Here is a 26688-nt window from a genome sequence, read left to right as displayed (position 1 = left end):
TCTAGGTCTCTAGTTTGATCCATCCATCCTCTGAATGCTAGGTCTCTAGTTTGATCCATCCATCCTCTGAATGCTCTAGGTCTCTAGTTTGATCCATCCATCCTCTGAATGCTCTAGGTCTCTAGTTTGTGGCTGTAAAGTTTCATGAGGCTGTGATTATCCTAGAGCTCACCACAGCTCATTTTATACAGTGAGGTTACGTTTCAAAAAATGGTTTCAATACAGGGGACTAACATCATCACACATGATTACAGTTGGGCTCAAACTGCATGTGATTATCATAAAGTGGGCATGTCTGTGAAGGGGAGACTCGTGGGTACCCATAGAACCCATTTTCATCTAGATATCTTGAGGTCAGAGGTCAAGGGACAAGAGGTCAGGTCAGTTGTTACCAATGGATTCCTTACGTTTCGTATTATATCTGAACCTTTACTCTACAGTTGCTCTAAAACTGAAACTGCTGCAGCCTCTGAAAGACCGTACAGTCGATCGATCCCTCGGGTCTCAGGGGATTAATTGATTTAGCTACCGCTAAATGTAGCTACCTTATGTATGTGTTATAACAAACTCAATTTCTACAAGGAGCATCAAAATTGATTTTTCAAGTACAGGAAACAGGAAAAAGTGGGTAAATTAGCAGCTAGCTGTAGCTAGCCGGAGTGCAGTCACTGCTGTTTGGGTCTACATGCTGTTGTTTTACACATAAATGACACATTTCTATAGCCTAATCATTTTGGTATGGTAAGGTAAGGTGTCAAAAAGATTCAGATTCTTGTCTTAACTCAATTTCGATCTAATATCTAGTTACTGCGTTAAAAGCGTTTCCTAAATAACTTTGGTTTCTGCTTCAGCAGGGGTGAATTCCAGACTGTACCTGTGGCCTGTTGTGGCGATGACAATTTCATCTCCAGCTTTCCACGTCACCTCCTTCATCAGAGTCAGTGTGACGGAGCCGTTGGTTGCCGTCTGGGCCAGGTGGGTCCAGGGGACAGGAACTGGAATACCTGGACAAACGGGTTGTCAACAATGGAGGACAGGTGAGGTGTCACTAATAATGACATCCCTTCAGGACACGCGACTCAAATGACCCTGTCAGCTTACCATTACGTGACATAATGACATGTAATCAGGGGTTTTTGGAATACGTCGGACGGGACTGTTTCAGTTTTCTGATGCTTAACGTAGATGACTGTAATTCAGTGGTGGGAGAAGTATTCTGATCCTTTACTTACATACAACAAGTAAAAATACTGTTACAGGTCAAAATGTTACTTACAGTTTTTCTCATTCGCTTTGGCTCATTTTTCAAAACAGTCTTAAAGGTCCCATATTGTAAAAAGTGAGATTTTCAGGTCTTTTACATTATAAAGCAGGTTTAAGTGCTATATAAATACTATTTAACTATCAAAACGCTCAATATACAGAGAAATACACACAGCCCGTATTCAGAAATTGTGCGTTTGAAACAAGCCGTCAGGATTTCTGTCCATTTGTGATGTCACAAATATACAATATTTAGACCATTACACGGTTTTAAACGTAAACATTCTAAATGTGTCCCAGTTTATTTCCTGTTGCAGTGTATGTGAATGACATCAGCTGACAGGAAGTAAACATGGACCCAAGCTGTTGCCTAGCAACGCAATTCTGTTGAAATGCACTAAAACGGAGCGTTTCAGACAGAGGGTGAATACAGGTATATTCAGACAGACAGTATGAGGAAAATAAAGATTTTTTTGAACATTGCAGCATGTTAACCTGTTCTAGTAGAAACATAAAATACAAGTATGAACCTGAAAATGAGCACGATATGGGACCTTTAACATCCTCTAAACTGTAAGTGCAGTCGTCACAACTGTTTGATGGGACATCACAACTCTATTGCATGTCTACCAAAGGTAGTAACTCACCCAAAACACTTCATTCATGTTTCAAAAGCTAGTTATTGTGTCAGTAAATTGGTCAATGGCGCCAAAATGAATAGTTGTTGTCATCGTGTGCGCCGTACTGGTCAAAATGTTTAGATGTTTTTTCACCATGGCAGTCAACCCTGGAAATGTTTCTAATATAAAAATCTGTGTTTTATTCTACTTCTTTTTTTGTTGACATCGGCTTCTTTCTGTATTATACAAGAATGTCAGTTTTGTCCTGCTGAATGCTGTTGTGTGTCGCACTGAGCTTTTTAGATTCACATTTCAACAACAGGGTCAAATAATCAGAAAAAGGATATGCATATTTGTATGTATACAGTAAATTTACAGTGTAGCAATGTGTTACATGTATTATAAACAAAAAAAATCACTTTCATGTTTAGTCATATACAGTGAACAGAAATTTTGCCACAAAAAGTCATCTATGCCAAAAAACAGTAATGAAGAAACCTGCAGTAGTTCAGCTCAAAAGCAACAAATTGTGCTTCCTCGTCATAGATATTAATGTAATATACATGCATATCTGACACATTTTGATAACTGAATGGATCATTTTGCATGTGACGGCTCAAACAATGAAGGAATGTTTAGAAGTTGTGAAGAGGACGACGGTTTCACTGAGAATCAACTCATCAGTTTTGATCAGCTAGACATTTAGTGGTTACTGTACTTACTCTTTTGCACATGTGCCAAAACACGTGCAATTTGCTTGAATGAATGAACAATTTGAATCTGTTGTGAACAACAAACTAATTGTTCAGAGATTTTAAATTAATGTTTTGAAAAAAAACATTCTCATTCAAGAATTGAGCAAAAGCGAATGAGAACTGTGAGTAAAAGTACATCATCATCAACATATACATAAAAATGAACATATACTACAGCCCGTTTCATAGTGTGATATACATCATATATTATCACTAATGCATTAATGTGTAAGCAGCATTTTTGTTGTAGTTGGTTGAGGTGGAGCTGATTTTATCTACACTAAGCTAAGCTAAGCAAAGCTAAGCGGTTTCATATTTAGCGTACAGACATGAGAGTGTTATTGATCCTGTCATCTGTTTGAATATGTTTGTGTGTGTTTTTATACCATGCAGGTCCAGCACTCCCTCTCTGACAGCCAGCGTCTTGGTTCCATAAACAGGAAGTTCAGGTGAGCGCAGGTTTCCATGAAGCGTAATGATGGCTTTGTGCTGGAACGGCACCCCCTCCTGGCCGATCTGGAGCAGCCCGCCGTCTGTGATCAGGATGTTTTCTGCCTGCAGCTCGATGTCCTCCTCGTCGAACATCAACGTCCCTCCTGAGGACAAAGAAACAGCAAGTTACAAACTCAATACTGGTGATAAAAAAGAGTTCTGTGTTTTATGTTCTTGTATCAACCAATGTATATGAGGCCCTAAAGCTCGTCGAGTTTGAATTTTCCCAAATATCTTTTCATTTTAATATATTATCCTATTGATAGATAGATAGATAGATAGATAGATAGATAGATAGATAGATAGATAGATAGATTGATAGATAGATAGATAAAGTACTTTCGTATATAAAATATATTTCACGTCTTTAAAAGTCACGAGTGATGGGAAGATGAGAAAAAAAGAAAGAAAAACATGCAGATAAATAAAAATCTGACATCAATCCAAAAGCTTCTCTGTATCATTACAAATACACAATGTCCGCATGTAAAAATGTCCCAAACTTCCCATGATGAAATCCTTTTTGTACCTTGAATGAGGAGCATTTTCAGCACATCGGTGTTGGTGTCCAGCAGGATGGTCTGGCCTTTAGTGATGACGGCAAACGAACCCTTCTCGGGTGGAGACAGACCGCCCCACGTGAACCTGGACGACCACACGTCAATGTAGAAGAAGTCTGCATTATCCTGAAGAAAGAGACAAATACTGGATGAACACAAACATGTATTATAGAGATATGAAATCTCATTACATGTGAAACAGACGTGACACTGTGTCAGGGGGGGATCTGACCCTCCTCACGTACCATCTTGGCGATGCCTCCGTCTCCGATGCTGACTCGGACTTTGGTTTCCTGAGACTGTCGCTGAGAGTTCGTCACACAGATGATGTGTGTGTCGTTGGCGGACTGAACGTCACACACGGAGCCGGCGATGGTCACGTTGACGTCGTTCATGTCGGTGCTGTAAGGTGGGAAAGTGAGTGAACGTGATGAGACTCAATGAGGTGGGAACGAGTGAAATGAAAGAATACAATACAGCAAGGGGTGTAAGAAAATACCGATACACTTATCATATTGCAATATTATATTTTGTGATTCTGTATCGATTCTCAAATACACTTGATTTTAATTTCTAGTTCATTTTAATTAATAGTTAAAAATATATATATATATATATTTACATTTATTTATTTACTAAGTATTACTATATTTAATTATTTATTTTTTACTGATATAGGCAAATGTTATTTCCTTTGCTCAGATTGTACAAAAAGTAGTGCTATGATGTTGGATGTTACAGAGACTGATAAATGCAAATGCAGATCCAACTTTTTATGCATATGGCAGTGCGTTCTTTATACTATGACAGTTTTCCTAAAATTAAATTTTAAAAAATCGTAATATATCTCCTTGCTTTCAGTTTCGCAATATCTTGAATGGTAACCCCTGTATCATGATACGTATCGTATCACCAGATTCTTGCTAATACACAGCCCTAACATCAACTGATAGATAAACTAATTGATGAATAAATAAAATAGATAGATTAAATAAGAGAGTATATTATACATTGTATTGTGACATACACATGTTGAATGAAATAGGAGATAATAAAATATGTAAAAGATACAATAACATATTTAACTCTAACATGATATACCTAAATACTATAATGTACCGAAACACAGTTAAATCTCACACGTTATAATTGTATATCATTTTATAAAGGATAATATAAGACAATAGTATGCTAACAATATACACTACTATTTGATATACTGTAATATATATAATATAATATAATACAATAGCATGCTAGGTAACAATATACAGTACTATTTGATATACTATAATATAATATAATATATTATAATCTTGTAAAGGATAATATAAGACAATAGCCTGCTAACAATATACGCTTCTGTTTGATATACTGTAATATAATATAATATAATACAATCTTGTAAAGGATAGTATAAGACAATACCATTCTTACAATATACACTTCAATTTGATATACTGTAATATAATATAATATAATATAATATAATATAATATAATATAATATAATATAATATAATATAATATAATATGATATAACATAATATAATATAATATAATATAAAATAATGCTTGGTAACAAGATACACTACTATTTGATTAACTGTAATATAATATACAGTAATATAATATGATATAATATAATATAATATAATATAATGTAATATAATATAATGCTTGGTAACAATATTCACTACTATTTGATATACTGTAATATAATATAATATAACATAATATAATATACCTTACATTAACATAACATATCATACCACAATATATATAGTTGATACGATAATATATTTGAATACAATATAATATAATAAACCCTGTGGTATACCCTATACTATCATACAACATATTATATTACATTATTTTATAATAGAATATTATATTATTACAATGATATCAAAAATATCATATCATATACTAAAATTAAATCAAATAGAAGGGAATATATAAAATGTACTAACATACTGTACTTTCACATAATATAGCTCTACACTATAACACAGTTTTATCTCATATGTTATAATTCCATATGTTATAACATAATAAACATGGTACATTACTCTATGGAGGTATATTATGCTAAAGTATGGTATGTTATAGTATAATTTATGTCGTTCTATAATGTATCGATATAGTCCCCATTAAAACTAGATGATATAATGCTGTCTGCTGTTCATTACAATGTGTTGTTAATGGGCAGTATGAGGTGTCTCATTTTGGCTGTGTATAAAACTGTACATTGAAGCTTTATTTTTGACACTATTGATAAAAGATGTCCTGTGAAACGAAACCACTTATGTAATGTAATGTTACGTAAGCCGAGTGCTTTATTCTTAACCAGTGGTGTATAATCTGGGTGTGTCTCCCCATTGTGTCCTCTGCTCACTGCAGAGTCTCTTCCTTTACTGCACCTGAAACCGGAGCCGCTGATTGTGAGCCGGGTGCCTCCAGCGGTTCCTCCCCTGCGTGGAGAGACCTCCGTGATCACCGGAGTCAACTCAGATTTGTAGGTGTAGCCATTCGATATGTTGACGGCGTCCAGCTGGTTAACGACGGCAACCACGCAGCTCACCACCGGCTGAGTGGCTGAGAGCGGACAGGACAGACAGACACAACAAACAAACAAAAGGACAGAAGGTTCAAGATGCGTGCTCAGAGTTAACAAGCCGCCTTAGATCTCTTATCGTCCGTGACAAGTTATCTGTCTTATATGACACGTCTGACATTTTCTCCTGTGATGAATGGCTGTCAACATTCCTCTGAGGAGGACGTTTGTCTCCATTAGAGCTTTAAATAGTCAAAAAATGTCATAAACCACCAGGATCACATTTTTTACAAAGACTTGAAAAACATTTAAACACTTGACTTTTCCTAGAAATGAGGAACGCTGTTAGTGAGAGGAGGTAATCCAACTAGGGCTGTCAAAGATAATGCCATAATAATGCGTTAACGCCACTAATTTCTTTAACACACCCTGTCATACTAGCTTTTCAGGAAGGAGGTGAAATGACGCTACAACCTTACGCTAAAATTTGGCGAGGAAAAACTGGCATGGCCAGCATGGCTTGAGTTTGCCATGTTAAAAAATGATAAAACAAAAAAGAAGCCATGCTGTGATTTGGGATCAAAACCTTTTGACATGTGGAGATTTCTGCAAGAATTGCATTTTTCGGCAACTGGATGGAGAGCACTTCTGTTCTGGAAACTGCTCAGAAACGCCCTTATTGTCAATCTAGCTAGTTTCATATGATAGATGTACCTTCACTCCAGCTCTAAAACTGAACCTGCTACAGCCTCAGACGGTAAAGTCGGCCAGCAGGTCTCAGGGGGGTCATAGTCTTATTGTTTTGTTTGATCGGAGCGGATTATCGCGGTGAAATAAAGTAAATTAAACTCACCGTTGATGGGCGGAGACAGGCAGTACAGACGGGACGACGTGGACATCTCTCTGTCAACTTCACACTCCTCCCCGCAGACGGTCACGGTGGAGTTGAGGGGGTCAAACCCAGAACCCTGCACCGCCAGCAGAGCGCCGCCGCCGCAGCTGCCTGAACCAGCGACGAGGGAGGGGAGAATTTATTCAGTAAGATGATATTGAACCTGCATCGTGAGGCTTCACGGCAGCAAAGACAACAAGGAATACAAGGATAACATGTACATACTGTATATCTGAGAAAGACCAGACAAGTCTTACCCTCGCTGGGCTGCACGCTGCTCAGAGACAGCTCGTACATGAACATGACAGTTGACTGGGCGTGACCTTTGACCTGGTGATGCAGCACGACTGGGTACGCCCCCCCTGGGTTGTCTCCTGCGGTGCACTGAACCTGTGTGTCAGAGACCGTGGACACGACACAGGGGACGTGGTTCATGGTGACGGAGACGTGTTGAGAGTCGTTGCCGAATCCTGAACCGGTCAGTGTGACGACCGCACCGCTCGGCCCTGTGGGAAATAAATGAGAGGAAGGTTCAAATTTAATCGTGAGGCTGAAAACATTTTTCAAGGTTGATTGATGAACGGAACAAATGCCATCCCAAATAAGGTAGCAACCTCTCCTCCCGATCAGAATTCTTGTTAAGGGGTGGTGTTACTATGACTACAGGATGCAGAGGACCATAGTTACCAGTGGCGGGGCTGATGGAGCTGATGACAGGAGTGTGGGCTGCTGAGTAGGTGAAGTTGAGAGGAGGATACTGCACCGAAAACACCTGGACGTTGGCGGTCACCAGCCCCTCGCTGTGAGGAGGCGTCAGGCACCGAAGCAGACCCGCCGTCACCTCCTGGATCCTGCAGGGCTCTCCGCCGACCGTCACGCTGGTGTTCCCCGGAGCGAAGCCGTTTCCAGTGAAGACGAGAGGGGTTCCTCCCGCCAGGCTGCCGGCGTCGGGGTCGAGGGCGGCTTGGGCGCGGCTGCTCAGGGTGACGGAGCCGGATGCGAGGCCTTTACTTCTCACAATCACTGTGACCGGGTGGTCGCCCGCAGGCAGAGCGTTGACGCTCAGCGTGACGTTGCTATCGGTCACGGCGGTGACTCCCAGCTCTGAGGCGCCGGCGAAGACCACCACGTCGTCCACGCGGCTGCCGAACCCCGAGCCGGAAACGGTGACGGTGGTCGGACCGCTGATGCCGTCGGGGGAAATGCTAGATACCGTGGGAGTGACGGAGGAAGAGTACTCAAAGGAGCAGTTTGAATGACAGGAGCTCTGGATCCTGCCCCAGTGGTAGACGACATCACCGGTGTGTGGCTGAGAGGGAGCGGTGTCACAGGTGATGCAGGTGTAATTGACTGACACGACATAGCACGGCTCGCCGGCTACGGTCACCTGGCCTTCGGAGAAGCCGGAGCCGTGGATGAGCAGCCGCGTGTGGCCGGTGGGGCTGCCGACGGGGGGCGAGACCCAGTCGACCACAGGCAGGACCACGAAGCGGCGGCCGAGCTCGTCCGGTACGGCAATGACGGCGTCGCCGAGGTTGTTGACTCTGACGGCTACGGGGTGAGCGACGCCGACGGGAAGTCCGCTTCCGCCGCTGAGCCGGCAGTTGATCTCAGAGTGAGAGCTGTTGATCACCTCACAGGGCTGATCTCCCACCGTCACCTACAGGACACAGAGACAACAGCGTCACTACAAGCTTTCACTCTCACAGTTTAGCTTCAGACAACACAAAGATGACGAGGCATCTGGAGGAGAAAGAAACTATAAGGTAAAACTCTGAAAGCAAATAGCAGCAGTAGTTGCCGCTGTGCAATAGCAGTGCTATTTATCCTTTTTTTTGCATCTAATTGTAATTATCCTTGTGGCAAAGTATAAATGCGTCGGTCGTGAGGGGTGAGAGTCAGCCTGAGCCAGAGGTGTTTGTCAGAGTGCCACTTCTATCCAAACCTCCCAAAGGTGATTAAGAGAGAGGAAAGGGAAACATGGATTTGGTCAAGGAGGGAGAGGGAAGAAAAAATGTGTTTACTCGTTTATATAATAACCTAATTTTTCATTCAATTTTTTTCTCATGTATTTTCAAAACTGACATTTAGGAGAGCTTTATTCATTATTTTTCACGACACAACCATCAGAGCATCCTGTCACTGCATCCCAAAATAAATGAGTTTGAGCAGAGACCCCAGTAACACTTAAAGGTCTCATATTGTAAAAAGTGAAATTTTCATGACTTTTACATTATAAAGCAGATTTAAGTGCTATATAGGTACTGTTAAACTATCAAAACGCTCAATATACGGAGAAATACACACAGCCCGTATTCAGAAACTGTGCGTTTGAAACCAGCCGTTAGGATTTCTGTCCATTTGTGATGTCACAAATATACAATATTTAGACCATTACACGGTTTTAAACGTTAACATTTTAAATGTGTCCCAGTTTATTTCCTGTTGCAGTGTATGTGAATAACATCTGCTGACAGGAAGTAAACATGGACCCAAACTGTTGCCTAGCAACGCAATTCCATTGAAATGAGCTAAAACAGAGTGTTTCAGACAGAGGCTAAATACAGGTATATTTATGCAGACAGTATGAGGAAAATAAAGTTTTTTTTTAACATTAAAGTATGTAAACATGTTCTAGTAGAAACACAAAATACAAGTATGAACCTGAAAATGAGCACGATATGGGACCTTTAAATTTAAATCCATTTAGATATATGAACCGTAAAAAATGCTACTAACCTCGTTAGCGCAGGCGGTGTCTCCGAAGCCTTGGCCCTGGATGTGGATGATCTGGTGGTAGGAGCCCTGGTTGGGGGAGATGGAGCAGACTGTGGGGGTGGAGCAGGCCGAGGCGCTGAAGGAAAGGCCGCCCGAGGTCGCGTTGGTCTCTGGGCACTGTGGGGAGGCGACGCACTGCGAGGCCGCTCTGGAGACGCGCCGTGAACCTGGAGGGAGGGGAGAATCTGTTGATCAGATTAAACTTGGAGTTGTCTTTATTTGGACTATTTGGATCTCAGTTGGACTCCGCTGGATGTTGAGTTTCCTGTCCATCTAAAAATATTCAACTTTATTTCCCTTATCTGACTCGATTTATTTCCTCTTCAAATATCAATAATTACACCTGTGCTTTGATGAGTTGTTGTAGAAAAGGAACTCTCAAGGTATTATTTTGACATTTCCTGGAGGATTAAGCTGCTAAACATTTACCTCCTGTCACGTGTCTGGCCTCCATGCCTCCCACGCTGACGGAGACCACGCTGCTCTTCTCCTCCCGAGCCTCGACTTTCACCACTCCCTGCAGTCGCTTGGTGTTGGCATCATCGATGTAGCCGCTGCTGTAGTAATACACACCAGGAGCAGTGAAGCGGTAGGCGAAAAACCCTGAGGGGAGCGGGACAGGAAGTTCATGAATACTGTCTGTGACAACAAATCACGCAGCCTTCTTAGACATGGAGTGTGCATTTGTCTCTTCCAAGTGCATCTGCAGCAGAATTGATGGGAAATTAACTAGAACTGAACCGTCAACATCAACTTCTTATTCCACTAAAAAAGGATGACTATGGACCATAATGCAATGCAAGAAAGTATGAGCTATACAGCTAGTATTACCATTTCTATTTTTCTATTTATTATTGTCATAGTGCTCTTTTTCAGCTCCCTTGGCCTGTTATTGCTTAAAAAGAGATTTTAATATTACTTTTATCTGATTAAGTAACCCTCTGAGACCCACAATAGACCTGTTTTAGTCTTCTTTAGGGGGTACAGGGAGGGGAGATAACAGGTCAACAGTAGATGTCACATAGAAGTGGTGTACATCATCTGAAAGCTGGAAGCCTGAAGATTAATTAGAGATGAGGGCTCAGCACTGTGTGTCAAATTGTTCTAGTCATATATCAGAAACATGAATTGTGAAAGTGTATAAGAGCTTAGAACATACATGCCTGTAAAGGGGAGACTCTTGAGTACCCATAGAACCCATTTACATTCACATATCTTGAGGTCAGAGGTCAAGGGACCCCTTTGAATATGGCTATGCCAGTTTTTCCTCGCCAAAATTTTGTGCAAATCTTTGGAGGGTTATTCAACCTCTTTCGCGACAAGCTAGTGTGACATGGTTGGTACCGATGGATTCCTTGCCAGTATCTTCACTCTAGCTTTAAAACTGAGTCCGCCACAACCTAAAAATCCCAAGTTGCGTTAATGTGTTAAAGAAATAAGTGGCGTTATAACGAATTTATTATTGCGTTAACTTTGACAGCCCTAATTCCACCACAAAGCTGCATGACAGAATAAAGCTTCCCTGGCACAGAACATCCCAAACTGACAATTTAAGGATGGATTTTAACATTTGATTTTGATATTAACAATGAGGGGAAGGTGAGAGGGTTATCATTTCTGCTGAGGGCTAGTGACTCATTATGCTATACCTTTGGGTGTCTTGGTGTTTCCGCTGGAGAATGGTCCCCCGTTGCAGGTGGTTTCACCTGGACTGGAAACACTACAGACCCGGTAAGCGACGCTCTGGAGGGCTGGCGCCTCCCAACGCCACGTTACTGTGTCTCCAACAAACACGGTCAGTGAGGCAGGACTCCATGCGTACCCCTGTCCATAAGCTGGTACAGTACACACAGACAAATGTGAAGTTAGACTGACAGATGTCATTGTCTGAGGTTAAGCAACATGTGATTAAAATACGGCTAATTATGGAAAAATGGCAGTCAAACTGTTTTTTGAAACAGTTTCTAGGTGCAGTCACATTTCATCTCCAGGTGACAGCTTCCTCACTTGCAGCAGTTTTCAGTAACCTGATCCTCTTTCTATTCTATTCTATTTTGGCCGCTTCAGATTTAATTTGACACCTGAAAAAAAAGGATGGAAATGTAAACCTACTGCGGTGGGATCCCTGGTTGGTGACGACTTGGGTCTCCTCCTCCGACTGCAGAACACACTGCAGTTCATTCTCTGAGGCGGCCTTCACTTCACACTTTGCTCCTCCTGTCGCATCACAAACCAACACGAGACATGTGTGAGAACACGTACAAAACCTGAAGCGGCTGCGTTATAGTGCTGCTTTTCCACGTAGCTACATCACTGTAGACTACCACCAGCTACCAGCCCCATTAGTTTCCTCCTTAGCTGATTAGATCAATACTAACTGTTTGTTAGACCCACAATAGACCCCTTTTTGACTTTTTAGGGGTTACAGGAGGTCTTTAGGGGGAGATAGCAGGTCATTCAGAATTAATAGTAAAAGTGTATAAAGTCTTAAAACATAATGACAGAAGTATATGATGGTCATCCCCATGCTCTATTATGTCTCATATGTCGTTGCAGAAAATTTTGGGTTGATACCATTTGTTCCACAGATTTGATGCTAAATTTAACCATTTTTTACCACTCGAGAATTGATAAAAATGATCAATAATCCCTCCAAAATACCACATTAAGACCTTGAGGAACACCATAGAAGAAGCCATGCTTTAATTTGGTTTAAAAAACTTTTGACATTTTGAGATTTCTGCAAGAATTGTATTTTTCGGCGATTAAATGGCGAGCACTTCTGTTGTGGAAACTGCTATGAAACCCCCTTATTGTCAATCAAGCTAGGAAAGCCATCCATCCTCTGAATGCTCTAGGTCTGTAATTTGTGGCTGTAAAGTTTCATGAGGCTGTGATTATCCTAGAGGTCACCACAGGTCATTTTATACAGTGAGGTCAACTTTCAAAAAATCTCATTACAAAAATCTCATTACAATGAAATGTCTCCTATGGGGACTAACATCATCACACATGAATACAGTTGGGCTCATTGGATCCACAAGAGTCTCAGCTTTACAGTGATACCCAATTTATGTAATTCAAGACTGTTTAGGGACCCCAGTATGCAGAAATATTCAAATACACCATTTTAGAATAGGAGAAAATAACACATTTATAATGCATGAAAAAAACAACATGTTTTTTGCCCCAAACTGCATGTGATTATCATAAAATGGGCATGTCTGTAAAGGGGAGACTCGTGGATACCCATAAAACCCATTTACATTCACATATCTTGAGGTCAGAGGTCAAGGGACCCCTTCGAAAATAGCAATGCCAGTTTTTCCTCGCTAAAATTTAGACGAACTTTGGAGCGTTATTTAACCTCCGGGTCTCAGAGGGTTCATCGCTGACAATTTTCTGAATGGCAGGGATTATTGCCGTGGTAATAAATCTGTTTGAAATAATAGCTGGTTCTCATATTGCTTACCAACGGAGACTTTGTTGTCAGATGTGTTGTTGCTGAAACCAGATCCAGAGATAGTCAGCCTGGTTCCTCCCATCAAGGAGCCGAGCCGCGGGGAGATGTTGTAGATTTCCAGGATGTATTCGATGGTGGCATTCACACCGTTGCTATGGGACGAAAAAGCAGAAAATAGTCCAATTAAGTCCCAAAATGAACCATGTTTTCTGGCTCCAAAGCAAAATTGATTATATGAAATTATCTGTTTTAATAACGGACTTTTGTGGAGTTGTTTTGAAAGTGCATCATTAATTGTAATATGAAAATATAAGTAACTATCGGGGGCCATTTTTTTCAGCCTAAACCATTCCCTTTGAATGAAACATTACAGCATAAAGTGTTGCTAAAACTAGCAAACACACTCTGCAAACTAACTGAGACTAAACTAGAACAAAATAGAAAAGACAAAACTAAAATAAAATTTAAAAAAATTAGAAAATCAAAACTATTCTAACCTTATTCCACCCATTAAAAAAAAAAAAAAATCTGCGATATTTACATTAACTTTTATGTTACGTTTTCAAACAAACTTACTCTTCGATTTTTGTTTGTGTGTGTTTGAATCAAAAACCATCAGGGGACATTTGGTCTTGATAAAAACCCTTATCTTCAGATCTACTCTTACATCTAATCCTCAAACGATGTGGAACAAAAGCTCATGTGATGTGATCTTTTTGATGTTCAGAGAAAGAGAAAGAGTTGACAGCCGCTGATACGACCAGCACTCTTTCAGCTGGTGCGTAACGGACGTTACTGTTGCTCCGTGTGAGAATGTACCTTGTCTGGGGGTAGCCATTGTTTCCAACCTGTACATCCACCTTGTGCGTGCCGGGCGGCAGCACGGGGAGACGACAGGTGACACTCGTCGCCGTCCACTGCACAGTCACGCACTCCTTCCCGCCTACCAACACGATGCTGTCATTGTCTTGGCCTCCCAGGTTGGTGCCCTGGACGGTGAGAACTTCACGTCCTACACAAAAGAAATCAAAGAAAAATGTCAACAGATCTTTTCCAACTGAGGAGCTTCTGTCACTCAAGTGCCGGGATAATTAGCACTTATCACCTGTTATTATTTTCAAGAAGTGTCACTGATTGTCCTGCAGATTAACAGCTATTCTTGTTGTGGATGTTGCTGTGTGGTTTACTATAATTGCAGGAGGAGACATGGTAGTCACTCATGCTCAGGTTCCTAAGGTTAAGTGAGCGGAAAGGGCAAAAACCTGCAAGTCAACATTACACCACACAACAACACGACCTAATGACGTGACAAAAGGTGACAACGTGTGACAGTGGAGCAACATGCCAACAGGTAAGCCCAAACATCATGCTATTCTTCTTCTTCTCTTCAGACATACACATAACTAGACTGATATATTACGTTCCGTCACAATAGAGGCACTTCAGATGATCTCTAATCACAAATTTAACATGCTCTTAACAGGAGTTAGAAGTTAGTTTTGGTATGTCGTTTAAAAAAACATGAATAGGAAGAACCCTTATGATATTTATCTGCTTTTATAATATAGGATAATGTTGTTGACAATTAAAAAGCGGGGTTGTAAAAGTTAATAACGCGTTAATGCACATTTGTTTTAACAAATCAGCGCACTGACACTGACAGCAAAATAATCACATATTTTTTATCTGTTCAAAATGTAACTTAAAGGGAGATTTGTCAACACGCTAAAGGGGAGTTTTTCCTCAACACAGTGGGTTACCATAACAATGCAATGCTTATGGGGGATCTCTTATTGGGCCTCTAAAATATAGAGTGCGGTCTAGACCGGCTCTATATAAAAGCCTATTGAGATCATTTCTGATTTGATGCTAAATAAAAATAAATTGAATTGAATTGAACACAAAACAATGACAGATATTGTCCAGAAACCCTCACAGGTACCGCATTTAGCATAAAAAATATGCTCCAATCATAACATGGCAAACTGCAGCCCAACAGGCAACAACAGCTGTCAGTGTGTCAGTGTGCTGACTTGACTATGACTTGCCCCAGACTGCATGTGATTATCATAAAGTGGGCATGTCTGTAAAGGAGAGACTTGTGGGTACCCATAGAACCCATTTACATTCACATATCTGGAGGTCAGAGGTCAAAGGACCCCTTTGAAAATGGCTATGACAGTTTTTCCTCGCTAAAATTTAGCGCAAGTTTGGAGCGTTATTTAACCTCCTTCACTACAAGCACTGTATGACATGGTTGGTACCGATGGATTCATCAGGTTTTGTAGTTTCATATCATACCAGTATCTTCACTCTAGCTTTAAAACTGAGGACGCTGCTATGGAGGACAGAACCTACCAACATTAAAAATAAATGAATAAATAAAAAATAAATGCAAAAATAAATAAAAGGGAAATTTAAACAGAAGAGTACATAAATAATTCATACAAAGATAAATAAATGAAGAAGCAAATTAAAGCAGAAATATCAATTTATGTCACATTTTTATGAATTAATCAATGGCTACATTTTTTTTTTTTATTATTTTTGCCACAACTTGGGCGCTCGATAGCTCAGTTGGTAGAGCGGGCGCCCATATATCAAGGCTGAGTCCAAACCACAGCGGCCCGTGTTCGAATCCGGCCTGCGGCCATTTCCGTATGTCACTCCCTCTCTTCTCTATCCCCTTTCTAAACTGTCCACTGTCCTATCATTAAAGGCTTGAAAATGCCAAAAAAATACCAAGCAATTTATTCATTAATTTTTTTATTTTAATTAATTTAATTAATTTAATTAATTTGTATTTTACTCCATTAGTTGTGGTATGTTATTTAAAAAAAACATTAATAGAAAGAGCCTTCAGGTTATATATCTAGTTTGATAACATAGGATAATGGTGCTGACTCTTAATATAAGAAATACAAAACATATCGTTTTCAGTGCAGTGCTTACAGATGACGTGGTTTGTTTTGCGAGAGAAAAATATTATGTTATGAGGCGTGGCATTGAAACACATTGAATAAACATTGAATCCTTTTCTTTTCTTAAACAAAGAGAAAGCAGACTATAATAATGTGTCTCCACTAGACAGATAGGATTTCTATTGACCTTTCAGGACAGAACTAATCCTTCCCATCAAACTCGTCATCTCACTAAGGCTTTATAATGATTCTACCTCGCTGAAAGAAAGGTTATCAAATGCATGAATACAGTTCATAAAGGCCCCCAAAAATGACTGTGAACTCACCGATCACAGTGGTGGTGCGGGGGCTCAGGCCTGAGATCTGGGGTGTGAGGTTAGTATCGTAGTTGAAGGAGCTGCCGGCAGTCTGAGTCATGTTTCCCACCGTCACTGTGACGGCCTGTGATCCTGCAGTCCCCTGAAATAAGGAATAGAAGCATTGATTTATCAAGAAATACGTGAAATATAAAAAAGAAAATTGATGAAACAACTAAATCTTTCACTTTTAAATGAAAATCGTATTCAATAAAACACTCAGGAGTTTTGTTGCTACAGCCTTACAGTACCTGGTCTGGTATAACTCTATAAAGTTGGCATCATATGAAACTATAAAACCTCAGGAATCCATCGGTACCAACCATGTCATACTAGCTTGTCGCGAAGGAGGATAAATAATACTACAAATTAGCACTAAATTTTGGCGATGAAAAACTGCCATGGCCATTTTCAAAGGGGTCCCTTGACCTCTGACCTCCAGATATGTGAATGAAAATGGGTTCTATGGGTACCCACGAGTCTCCCTTTACAGACATGCCCACTTTATGATAATCACATGCAGTTTGGGGCAAGTCATAGTCAAGTCAGCACACTGACACACTGACAGCTGTTGTTGTCTGTTGGGCTGCAGTTTGCCATGTTATGATGTGAGCATATTGTTTTATGCTAAATGCAGTTCCTGTGAGGGTTTCTGGACAATATCTGTCATTGTTTTGTGTTGTTAATTGATTTCCAATAATAAATATATACATACATTTGCATAAAGCAGCATATTTGCTCACTCCCATGTTGATAAGAGTATTACATACTTGACTAATCTCCCTTTAAGGTACATTTTGATCAGTTAAAAAATGTGCGATTAATTTGTAATTAATCACGATTAACTATTTTAATCGATTGACAGCCCTACTTTTCACGGAACCCCTGGTAGAGTGCCACGGACCCCACTTTGAGAATCACCGATTTACTCAAAATCAAAACTAGGAGTTAACCTACAAGTATAATAAATTGTTTTACACACTGATTTTTAGTAATTTCACTGACCGTATAGTAAGTACTTAGTAGTTTGCTCATTAGTTTGCAGTGTGTACACTTACTGCTGGCGTTCTGCATCTCAGCTCAGTGTCACTGGCATGAACCACGGTGCACTCGTCACCACCGACAGTCACCATGGCGTTCTGGCTGAAGCCGAAACCTGTCACTGTCAGCAGTGTGCCTCCTGAGAACAACATGAAAAGAACATAATGGTTCTATACTTTTGTATTACAGAGAAGTGATTCTGCTTTTGATTTTGTGATAAATTGTAACTGATAAACATATTTTTCTGAGTACCGTCTTACCTGCCACGCTCCCAGAGAGCGGGGAGAAAGAGGAAACAATGAGCTGGTAGGTGAAGTGGAAGATGTTGCCTCCCGCGTAGCGGGAGTTCCCCAGAGAGGGGAAGCTGACGAACACGGGGTAGGTGCCGGCGCTGGCGCTGCCCAGTCTGCACACCTGAGTGGTGGCTGGAATACAGTAGATGAAATCTGGTTAAACTCCTTCTTCTAGATAATAAAACAACAGGATACACTCCTAGAAGACTTCCTTCACTTACCGGTGATCTCTTCAACACGGCACCGGGTCTTTCCCACTACGATGGAGGCGTTTTCACTACTGAAGCCGGTCCCAGTGACAGTCAGAAGAGTCTCCAGGCCGTTCGATCCTGAAATGTCAGCCATGTTTAGTTACTGATACAACACTCACCACCATCACCGGGTTTAACATGGAGCGAATGTTCAGGAAGCCTGAAGCTTTAATATGTTTTTCTACAAAAGCTGACAATTAAAGTTTCAGTAGGCAGAATATTTCTGGCATCATAGGGGAAAAAATCCATAATAACCTTTCAACATATTATAATTCAATAATGCTTTAAAAAATCTAGCCTGTGACGAGAGAGTTTGACCAATCACAGGTCATTTCATTGAGAGAGAGCGTTCCTATTGGCTGTGCTCCGGTCATGTCACCGGAACTTGGCGTTCCTTTAAGAGATTTCCAACACGGCTGCCGCGTCACAAACTTTCTCATTTTACAGCTAAACCGTGCAGTACAAGATGATTCTGAAAACATCTGGGGAGAGAAATAGGCATTAACGTAACAGAATATTGATTCATATTTGATCAGCGCTGCCTAGTTTGACCGTTTGGTCGGAGTTCGCGAGTGATTGACAGCCGGCTCTCATAGACAGCAGATCTCAGATCAGTTCTTACTGCTTGTTTTCCTCCGGTCTGTGAAATCTTGCAGATGCCGTTAGGAGCACCAGAGGACACAGAGGCACATGATTTTTTTCAGGTTTCCCGTTTCATCTACTGTTGTCACGATATAGCAATCGTTTTATAAAAATAACTTTTTGGAATCATATTTGCTCCAATCTCGCCTACGTCAGCCTTAACTAAATGTTGACAGGATTTTTATCTGTTTTTTTCAGTACATGAACATTTTATATTTTATTATATACTGGTATTGAATATTTAACACATTAAATAATTGATATAAATGCCTACATCAAAGTCTTTTTGATACGTTTCATTTTAATGTCTCAGCTTTTACACAACTGTTTGTTTTGAATTAGAAGAAAGCAAATGAGTATATTAAGCCTTAAAAATCCATCAATAAGCAATAATGCTTCCTGTTGAATGAATGAATAATATTTCACCTTGAGACGGGCTGATTCCAGTCAAAACTGGAGTCTTGTCCTCGGACCATTCAAACCCACAGTCACCAGAACACTTTGAGATGATGCCGTTGATTTTGACCACCACCTGCAAACAGGAGCACAAAACTCCTCATCGAAAATGTCGAATTTGGGACAAAGTTTCACAGCATAGAAATGACACACTGGGTTGGAATGACCACTAATATAAGGACGTAGGTTTTGTTTCAACATTGGGGGAGGAGGAGGATGCATAATAATCGGCAAAGCCGGCTCTAGCCCTTTGGGTGCCCTATGGGCGAAATTCGGATTTAGAGCCCACCCAGGGCTCAACCAGAACCCTAGCCCCGTAAACACACTGTCCCTACCATTACTGGTAAGGACATGTCCCTACTGTCTATATGCAAACCTACGCCGTTGCACCGACATGGAAATTACTACTACAACAGTCCTTACAATGGAATAATAGAGGCATGTACTGTAGCTGTCAGGCACTTCAATACAAAGCAGTTATTTGTTTGCATGCAATCCTATGAATTAATCCTGCCTGGAGGCACGAAATATACAAATACAGCTGCACTGTGCGACGAAAATAGGACTTGCTCTACAGGATTTATAGGAAGCAAACACACTAAACAGCGGTGGTTAAAGCACACAGTGGACAGACAGATAATGCTGAAACCCAAAACCAGACGAGGCTTTCTGAATCCTGGTTGTACCTGTGGTGTGCGTTCCCAGACACGAAAGTAATCTCCTGTCAGGCTTCGCGTCAACAATCCTCCCTTTTTCTTCTCACGCACTGAAATGACCGCATTCTGCCCGAAAACCGACGAGTCATCAACCTGTAATGAGAATAAATCACAATCAGAACTCCAGACAAAGCTGCTGCTTTCTTTAAGCCTGTAGAAACATTACTGGTTGGAACAGAAGACATTCAGTAGCAGTGAATACTGCTAATAAAACCAACACCGTAGTTACTGTATCAATACTACTACTAGTATTACTGCTGCTGCTGCGGCTACAGTACTACTGCTGTTATTACTTACGTTTAGTTTTATTTTTCACTGATACAAATATCGAAACAGAGATCAAGAGGATACAGGCCTATACAGTGGACAGTCATTCAAAATACATAAATATAAATGAAATGAGGTCAAATTAGAGACACACAAAATAAACAGTGCTCTGCAGCAGCAGTCAGCTGACAATAAGGAAGGAATGAAAGACTCATTAAAAACATTACAAACATTAGCCATATCTGGCTCGTATTATGAGAATGAATTAGAGAATAGATAGAAAGTGTCAAGAACATATATTAAAACACACATCTGATCAATATTTATGTCACATTATTACTATGACTGCGGCTACAGCTACTACTTCTGCAAATACAATCTTGAGTAATCAAGATAATGTGTTAGTAGTAAAGTGTTTTTGGGCAATGCACCAATATTAAAGGGACTGTTTGTAACTTCTTACACGTGTAAATCATTGCGGGTCGGTGTCCCATGCGCGCTCGCGTGTGCTTAGCTGTTCAGACTCAGACTCCAACACAAACTACACGGAAGCACCAAAACCGCAAAGTTGTATCTAGTGAAGCCCGTCTGTTAAACAGTGTTGGCCGCGGTCGGAGGACGCGGGGGAGACAGTAGCTTTGGTCTCCAGGACCAGAGTCTGTACTCTGCCTGCCTTCACTCACACACCGCGCTCTTCTCACTTGCGTTTAGATCCGCTCTCACGTGCATGCGTGCACACTATACACTGCAGAAGAGTTAGTTTATATATATATAGTGAATGTACAGTGGACGTTTGTGCAGAAATAACTGCTGCAGCTCCTCCAGACCAACAGAGGTTTCCCGTGTCTTGTGAAGTGACGGGGCTACGCAGAGAGAAAAGTTATCGTCTCCGACCAAAACTCGGGTGTCTCCCCTGTTCCCTCCAGCCGCGGTCGGGAGGCTGAAGCAGGAAAAGCCAACACTAGGATCAGCATTGATTCATGGAGAGACCTTCGTCTGGTCAGCTAACATTACTGCCAAGCAGCTGAAATATAGAGTGATATTGTGCTTTTAGCTGACGTGTGTCGCCTCACTGTTTTGAGTGATGCTCGTTCATGTCTATGTAGAGCGAGCACAAGCACGAGCAACAGGACGCTGACTTTCGTTGACTTAACGACCACAGGTGTCGCTGTTAACAAGCAATTTCTGATTTTTACAAACAATCCCTTTAAAGTACTAATCTCGAAGATTTTCATTTAAATAAATGTCTGTTAAGTCACTATCTAGTCACAACGGTGATTGAGCCTTGGCCCACTGATGAAAGCCCTCGCATTTGCAGTATTACGAACTGGATCTCTGGGAAGTGAGATCCCAAAACACACCGGCAATTACCACGTATCGCCATAGTTGCCGCCAAAGAGACCGAAACGGAGATCTTTGAGGTCATAGACTGTATATAAAGACGGACGACGTGTCTCCACTTCCTCCCACTGTACAGAATTGAAGCCAAAATAACCCAGATACGGGAGCTGCCATCATCATCGTCATTTGGAGCCAGAGTCTGCACGGTAGCGATCGGGGGGATGGTGCCGCGGTATCGAGGTCACCCGCCCGAAAGCAAATGGGAGCCGAGCACGGCCGCAGCTTGTTAGCGAGAGAGACTCCCAGCTGCCAATCATGACGTCTCACCCCCTTTTTATAGCATCAAATTAAGGCTGCATGATTATGGCCAAAATGCTAATCACAAATATTTTGATCAATATTGATATCACGATTATTCATTGATTTTAATGACACATATTTACTCATATACACATTTCATATTAAAATAAACAGAGCGCTGTTTTCACTTCCATACTGTGCTACATTCCTGCTAATATATGAATTAGGGCTGCACATGTTGGAAAAAAACTGACATTGCAATATTTTTTTTCTGCTATATATATATATATATATATATAATATATATATATTGCAATATGAAAAAAACTGAAATATTCATCCTACCCCGTTGTTAGCTACATTTAAAGTTAAATGATTCAATCTGGTGCACTTTGAGAGCAAAATTAGCAATATTAAGACTCTAGATAAACAATTTTATGCTCTTAATTTAATCATAAACACATTGGTTGTATAGATAATATCTATACCCAAAAGTGAAGCCAAAAACATCTCGATCACCAGCGTGTGGCTGGCTGTTAGTTTAGGAAGAGCTTGATTTGATATGCGGCAGAGTTTTCTATGAGCAGAACGTGCATTTTAAACGTCAGTAGCGCAGGCGATCATGTTCATTTAATTGTTGGAAGACAAGATTGTGATTGCGATATTAATATTCGGTTAATTGTGCAGCCCTATATCAAATAACTCATTAAAACCAAACTTGAACATACATCAGCGTGATGAGAACTACCTAAAATGATAGAAACCATCTTTGGGAAAAATGTATTCGACGTGTACTTTGACATTTTAGTTTGGCCCATGTCCCATCTGCTACCATGGAGGATGGAAGAGGGCGGGCTTTATGACCTATACTGCAGCCAGCCACCAGGGGGCGATCCAGATGTTTTGGCTTCACTTTTGTGGGAGCTGTCACGTCGTCCCATCTTTATATACTGTCAATGTTCGAGATTGATCAATCAAATAAAATAAAATAAAACAATGATGAAACAGGAGTCTGACCTGCATCAGAGGCTGGGCTCCAGGTTTAGTGAGCCACTTGACCCTCCATTTGGGGTGTCTGCAGGTTCCCAGCATGGAAACGCTGACCTGTCCCATCCCCGCAATCCCCTGCAGAGCGTACGTCAGGTCCTCCTCACCGATGTCCACCGACAGACCTGAGAACAAGCACCGGCTGTGTTAACACACCTCCCTGCAAAAGCAACTAGTACATATGTTGTGCTGCGTCAATGTATGTATGTAGAAGCAGACAGTGGTGGGGTGCAACTAAATACATTGACTCAAGTACTGTACAATTTTGAGGTACTTGTACTTTACTTGAGTAGTTCCATTGTATGCTACTGTATATAAGCACAATGCAAATACTACACATGGCCGTCTGAGCTACCTTCAGCTCGGCCTCCGTAGATCTCCACATCGAAGGTGCCGTTCAGAGGAGGGCTGGCTCTGTGAGGGCGAGTGATGCTGACGCTGGCTGCTCCTTCGCTGAACTCAGCCATGTCCTCGCTGCTGTTGGACATCTGTGGAAGTGGAGAAAAAAAAAGAGATTACATTAGAAAAGATCATTTTCCTAATCCAAAATCCTCTTCTCACAATCCTAAACAGGATGTGTCGCCTTTAACATCACCGTACTGTAAGTCTAGAGCAGGGGTCAGCAACCTGCAGCTCCAGAGCCACATGTGGCTCTTTAGCCCCTCTCCAGTGACTTTTTTCTCGTAAAGTGATGACTTTATTATCGTAATATTACAACTTCTTTTCTCATAAAGTTATGACTTTATGCTTGTTATATTACGTCTTTTTTTCTGGTAAAGTTGTGACTGTGGCCCTAATACTCCGTCGTACATTTGCACTTTGGCCTTCACTGCATTAAACTTATATACTATATACTTAGACTATAAACTGTGTTACCTTCATCACAATGCTTAAATGTTTTGCGGCTCCAGACAGATTTTTTATGCCTAAAATAGCTCTTTTGATAGTAAAGGTTTCTGACCCCTGGTCTAGACTGAAAGAAGCAAGTCTTTCTTTGTTCGCAGGATCAATATGTGGGAAATGGACCATGAAAGGGATCATTTGAAACTAAAGTTTCTTTAAAAGAGGAACCAGTCACGTAATCAACAATGATCTGTCACTGACTTATTCTTGTTGAGTTTTGCGTATTTGTATAAAGGCCCGTCTAAGGACGGGCACTGCAAACTAGCTTAGGCTATAAATACTGTGGCACTGGTCCCGGCTATATACTTCTCCCTATAATAATAAACCAGGGCTGTCAATCCATTCAAATAGTTAATCGCGATTAATCACAAATTAATCAAACATTTTTTTATCTGTTCAAAATGTATGATTTGTCAAGTATTTAACACTCTTATCAAAATGGGAGTTGGCAAAGTCAGTACTTCAGACTTCTGCGACTCCGTGAAATCTGAGACATAACCTGTCTGGTACGCAATTAGAGCCTGAAGTGGAGGTTGTGAAAAAAAACAAGCAAGAAAGATATATTAGGATTTTTATCACAAAATAAAACATACAACTTGTAAAGTTATTAGGGCTGTCAATCGATAAATTGTTTTGATTAATCACAAATTAATCGCAATTTTTTTATCTGTTCATAATGCTAGTATAATATGGTCTTCACTCTATCTTTAAAAATGAGCCCGCTACAACCTCTGAAAGATCGATTGCATTAAAATATAACAATTTAGTGGCATTAAAATGAAATTGTGTTAACCCGTTATTATCGCTTTGACAGCCCTAATAAAGATGAAATGAATCAGCTTAGTTAAGGAACAACGCCTGTTTTTGGATACATACATATAGTAAAAACTTCAAAATCCACACAAACTACAGGATGAGGTAATGATGGATTAACGTCAAATTGAATTGAAACAAATGTCCCAACAGACACAACACCCTGCAGTCACATGTTTTCCGTGCCAACCCTCATACAGGAGTCGGTTAATCTGTTTAGGCAAATGATGACTGTACAGCATGTCGAGGCATGAGACACATACAGGATCACTGTGGCGCCTCTCTGCACTGTAAGTTACACCACATGGCTTTGGGCTACACAACATTTCACACACTGCTGAAGCCTCTTAAATCTGACACCCGGTTTTCTTCGTGGAAAATTCTCATCTTTACCTTGCGTTTTCTTGTGTCAAAGAAGCGCTATAAGCGGGATAAATCCTACAATTTAGCACATGCTTGTATTGCAATATTGTCTGTTTTATTGGGACAGTTGCATCACAGCAGAGAGATTTGATTTCTAGAATCAAGCCCTTCCTTTTGTATGGATTTGATTTGTCAACACAAGTTGGGCAGATTTAGAGACTCCACATTGTTGACTGACTGTACTGAAGTAGATGGGGAAAGACCCATCTACTCTCTTTACATAGCTGAACACAGAAGATCAAGAAGTTAGGATCTCAAAGCGACAGTAGGCAGAATATTTTTGGTATCATTGGGCAAAAATTCCACAATAACCTTCAACCAATTCAAGTGTTCTGAGAGAAAACTAAACTTCTGCAGCTCCTCATTGGCTCTGTTTTCAGGCTTTAGAAAATCTAGCCCGTGACGGGAGACTTTGACCAATCACAGGTCATTTCAGAGAGAGAGCGTTCCTATTGGCTGTTCATTCAATGGAGGCAGCTGTCAATCACTCGCGAACTCCAATCAAATGGTCAAACTAGGCAGCGCTGATCAAATATGACTCATTATTATGTTAGTATACTGCCTATTTCTCTCCTCAAATGATTTCAGAATCATCTTGTAGTGTACTGTTTAGCTGTAAAATGGGAAAGTTTGCTCCGGCTGGTGGGCAGTGATTGGCATTTCCTCAACTTGATCTCAACATGGCTGCCGGGTCACAAACTTTCTCATTTTACAGCTAAACAGTACACTACAAGATGTTTCTGAGAACATTTGAGGAGAGAAATAAGCAATACAGTAACAGAATATTGATTCATATTTGATCAGCGTTGCCTAGTTTGACCGTTTGATTGGAGTTCCCGAGTGATTGACAGCTGCTCAGAGACGGCAAGGCTCCAGCTCGGCTCTGATTGGTTGTTTTCCTCCGGTCTGTGAAATCTTGCAGATATAGTGACCATTTTATAAAAACACCTTTTTTTAATCATATTTGCTCCAACCTGCCTACTTCAGCTTTAACAGCAAACCCCTTCATGCATGTGTTAGTGACAATTTTGAAAAATATTGTCCCATTAGGGAAATATTACTGCTCAAGGGAGGAGGTTTATGTTTTGAGGAGGGTCTGATTAACTGACAGGTGGGTGCCACCTTTCTTACTTCCCTTCAGCTCCACCCTAATCTCCACACCTCGGCTCATATTTGGGGTTTCCTGGCTCTCAATAACAAGACGAGTCTATATTGTTATTGATGCTGCCCAAAGAAGGAATATGCAGGTGAAAAATAAGTCCTGAATATGACATGTGTTACATAAATTCAGAACATCTTGTTACCTGCAGGAAGCCGACTCCTAGCAGTGGGAAATCAATTGCGCATTCATGTGGCATGGCTTTGATCACGTAGCTGATCTGTGACGCAGCTGATGCGTCTTTGGTGACAGCGATCTCCTTAAAGGAACGACCAGAGCTCTCAAAGGGTGGAGGCCTCCTCTTGAGGAAAACATCTGTAAGAACAACGCAGAGGAATCAAACCAACTGCTGAACAACGTCCAAGACTTGGTATTAGTGA

The 26688-nt window shown here is 40.8% G+C and overlaps 1 protein-coding gene across 1 annotated transcript in view; it reads right to left on the bottom strand.

Moving 5' to 3' along the window:
- pkhd1l1.1 (PKHD1 like 1, tandem duplicate 1) overlaps nt 1–26688 on the bottom strand; it is an 82406-nt gene that overhangs the window by 35184 nt on the left and 20534 nt on the right. Inside the window, exons 24-46 of the mRNA XM_074614399.1 lie at nt 26454–26623; nt 23366–23498; nt 22981–23135; nt 20026–20148; nt 19310–19415; nt 18212–18319; nt 17958–18122; nt 17715–17836; nt 16627–16759; nt 14199–14391; nt 13389–13531; nt 12029–12133; nt 11566–11751; nt 10346–10519; nt 9878–10083; nt 7826–8798; nt 7396–7644; nt 7100–7249; nt 6113–6287; nt 3936–4092; nt 3660–3816; nt 3025–3234; nt 875–1004 (exon numbers count right to left, since the gene is read on the bottom strand). Coding sequence (XP_074470500.1) covers nt 875–1004; nt 3025–3234; nt 3660–3816; nt 3936–4092; nt 6113–6287; nt 7100–7249; nt 7396–7644; nt 7826–8798; nt 9878–10083; nt 10346–10519; nt 11566–11751; nt 12029–12133; nt 13389–13531; nt 14199–14391; nt 16627–16759; nt 17715–17836; nt 17958–18122; nt 18212–18319; nt 19310–19415; nt 20026–20148; nt 22981–23135; nt 23366–23498; nt 26454–26623 — 4423 coding nt within the window. The remainder of the gene's footprint in view (nt 1–874; nt 1005–3024; nt 3235–3659; nt 3817–3935; nt 4093–6112; nt 6288–7099; nt 7250–7395; nt 7645–7825; nt 8799–9877; nt 10084–10345; nt 10520–11565; nt 11752–12028; nt 12134–13388; nt 13532–14198; nt 14392–16626; nt 16760–17714; nt 17837–17957; nt 18123–18211; nt 18320–19309; nt 19416–20025; nt 20149–22980; nt 23136–23365; nt 23499–26453; nt 26624–26688) is intronic.

Source organism: Sebastes fasciatus, chromosome 17, assembly GCF_043250625.1.
Source record: "Sebastes fasciatus isolate fSebFas1 chromosome 17, fSebFas1.pri, whole genome shotgun sequence".
Classification (NCBI taxonomy): domain Eukaryota; kingdom Metazoa; phylum Chordata; class Actinopteri; order Perciformes; family Sebastidae; genus Sebastes; species Sebastes fasciatus.
This window is presented reverse-complemented; position numbering and strand designations above follow the sequence as displayed.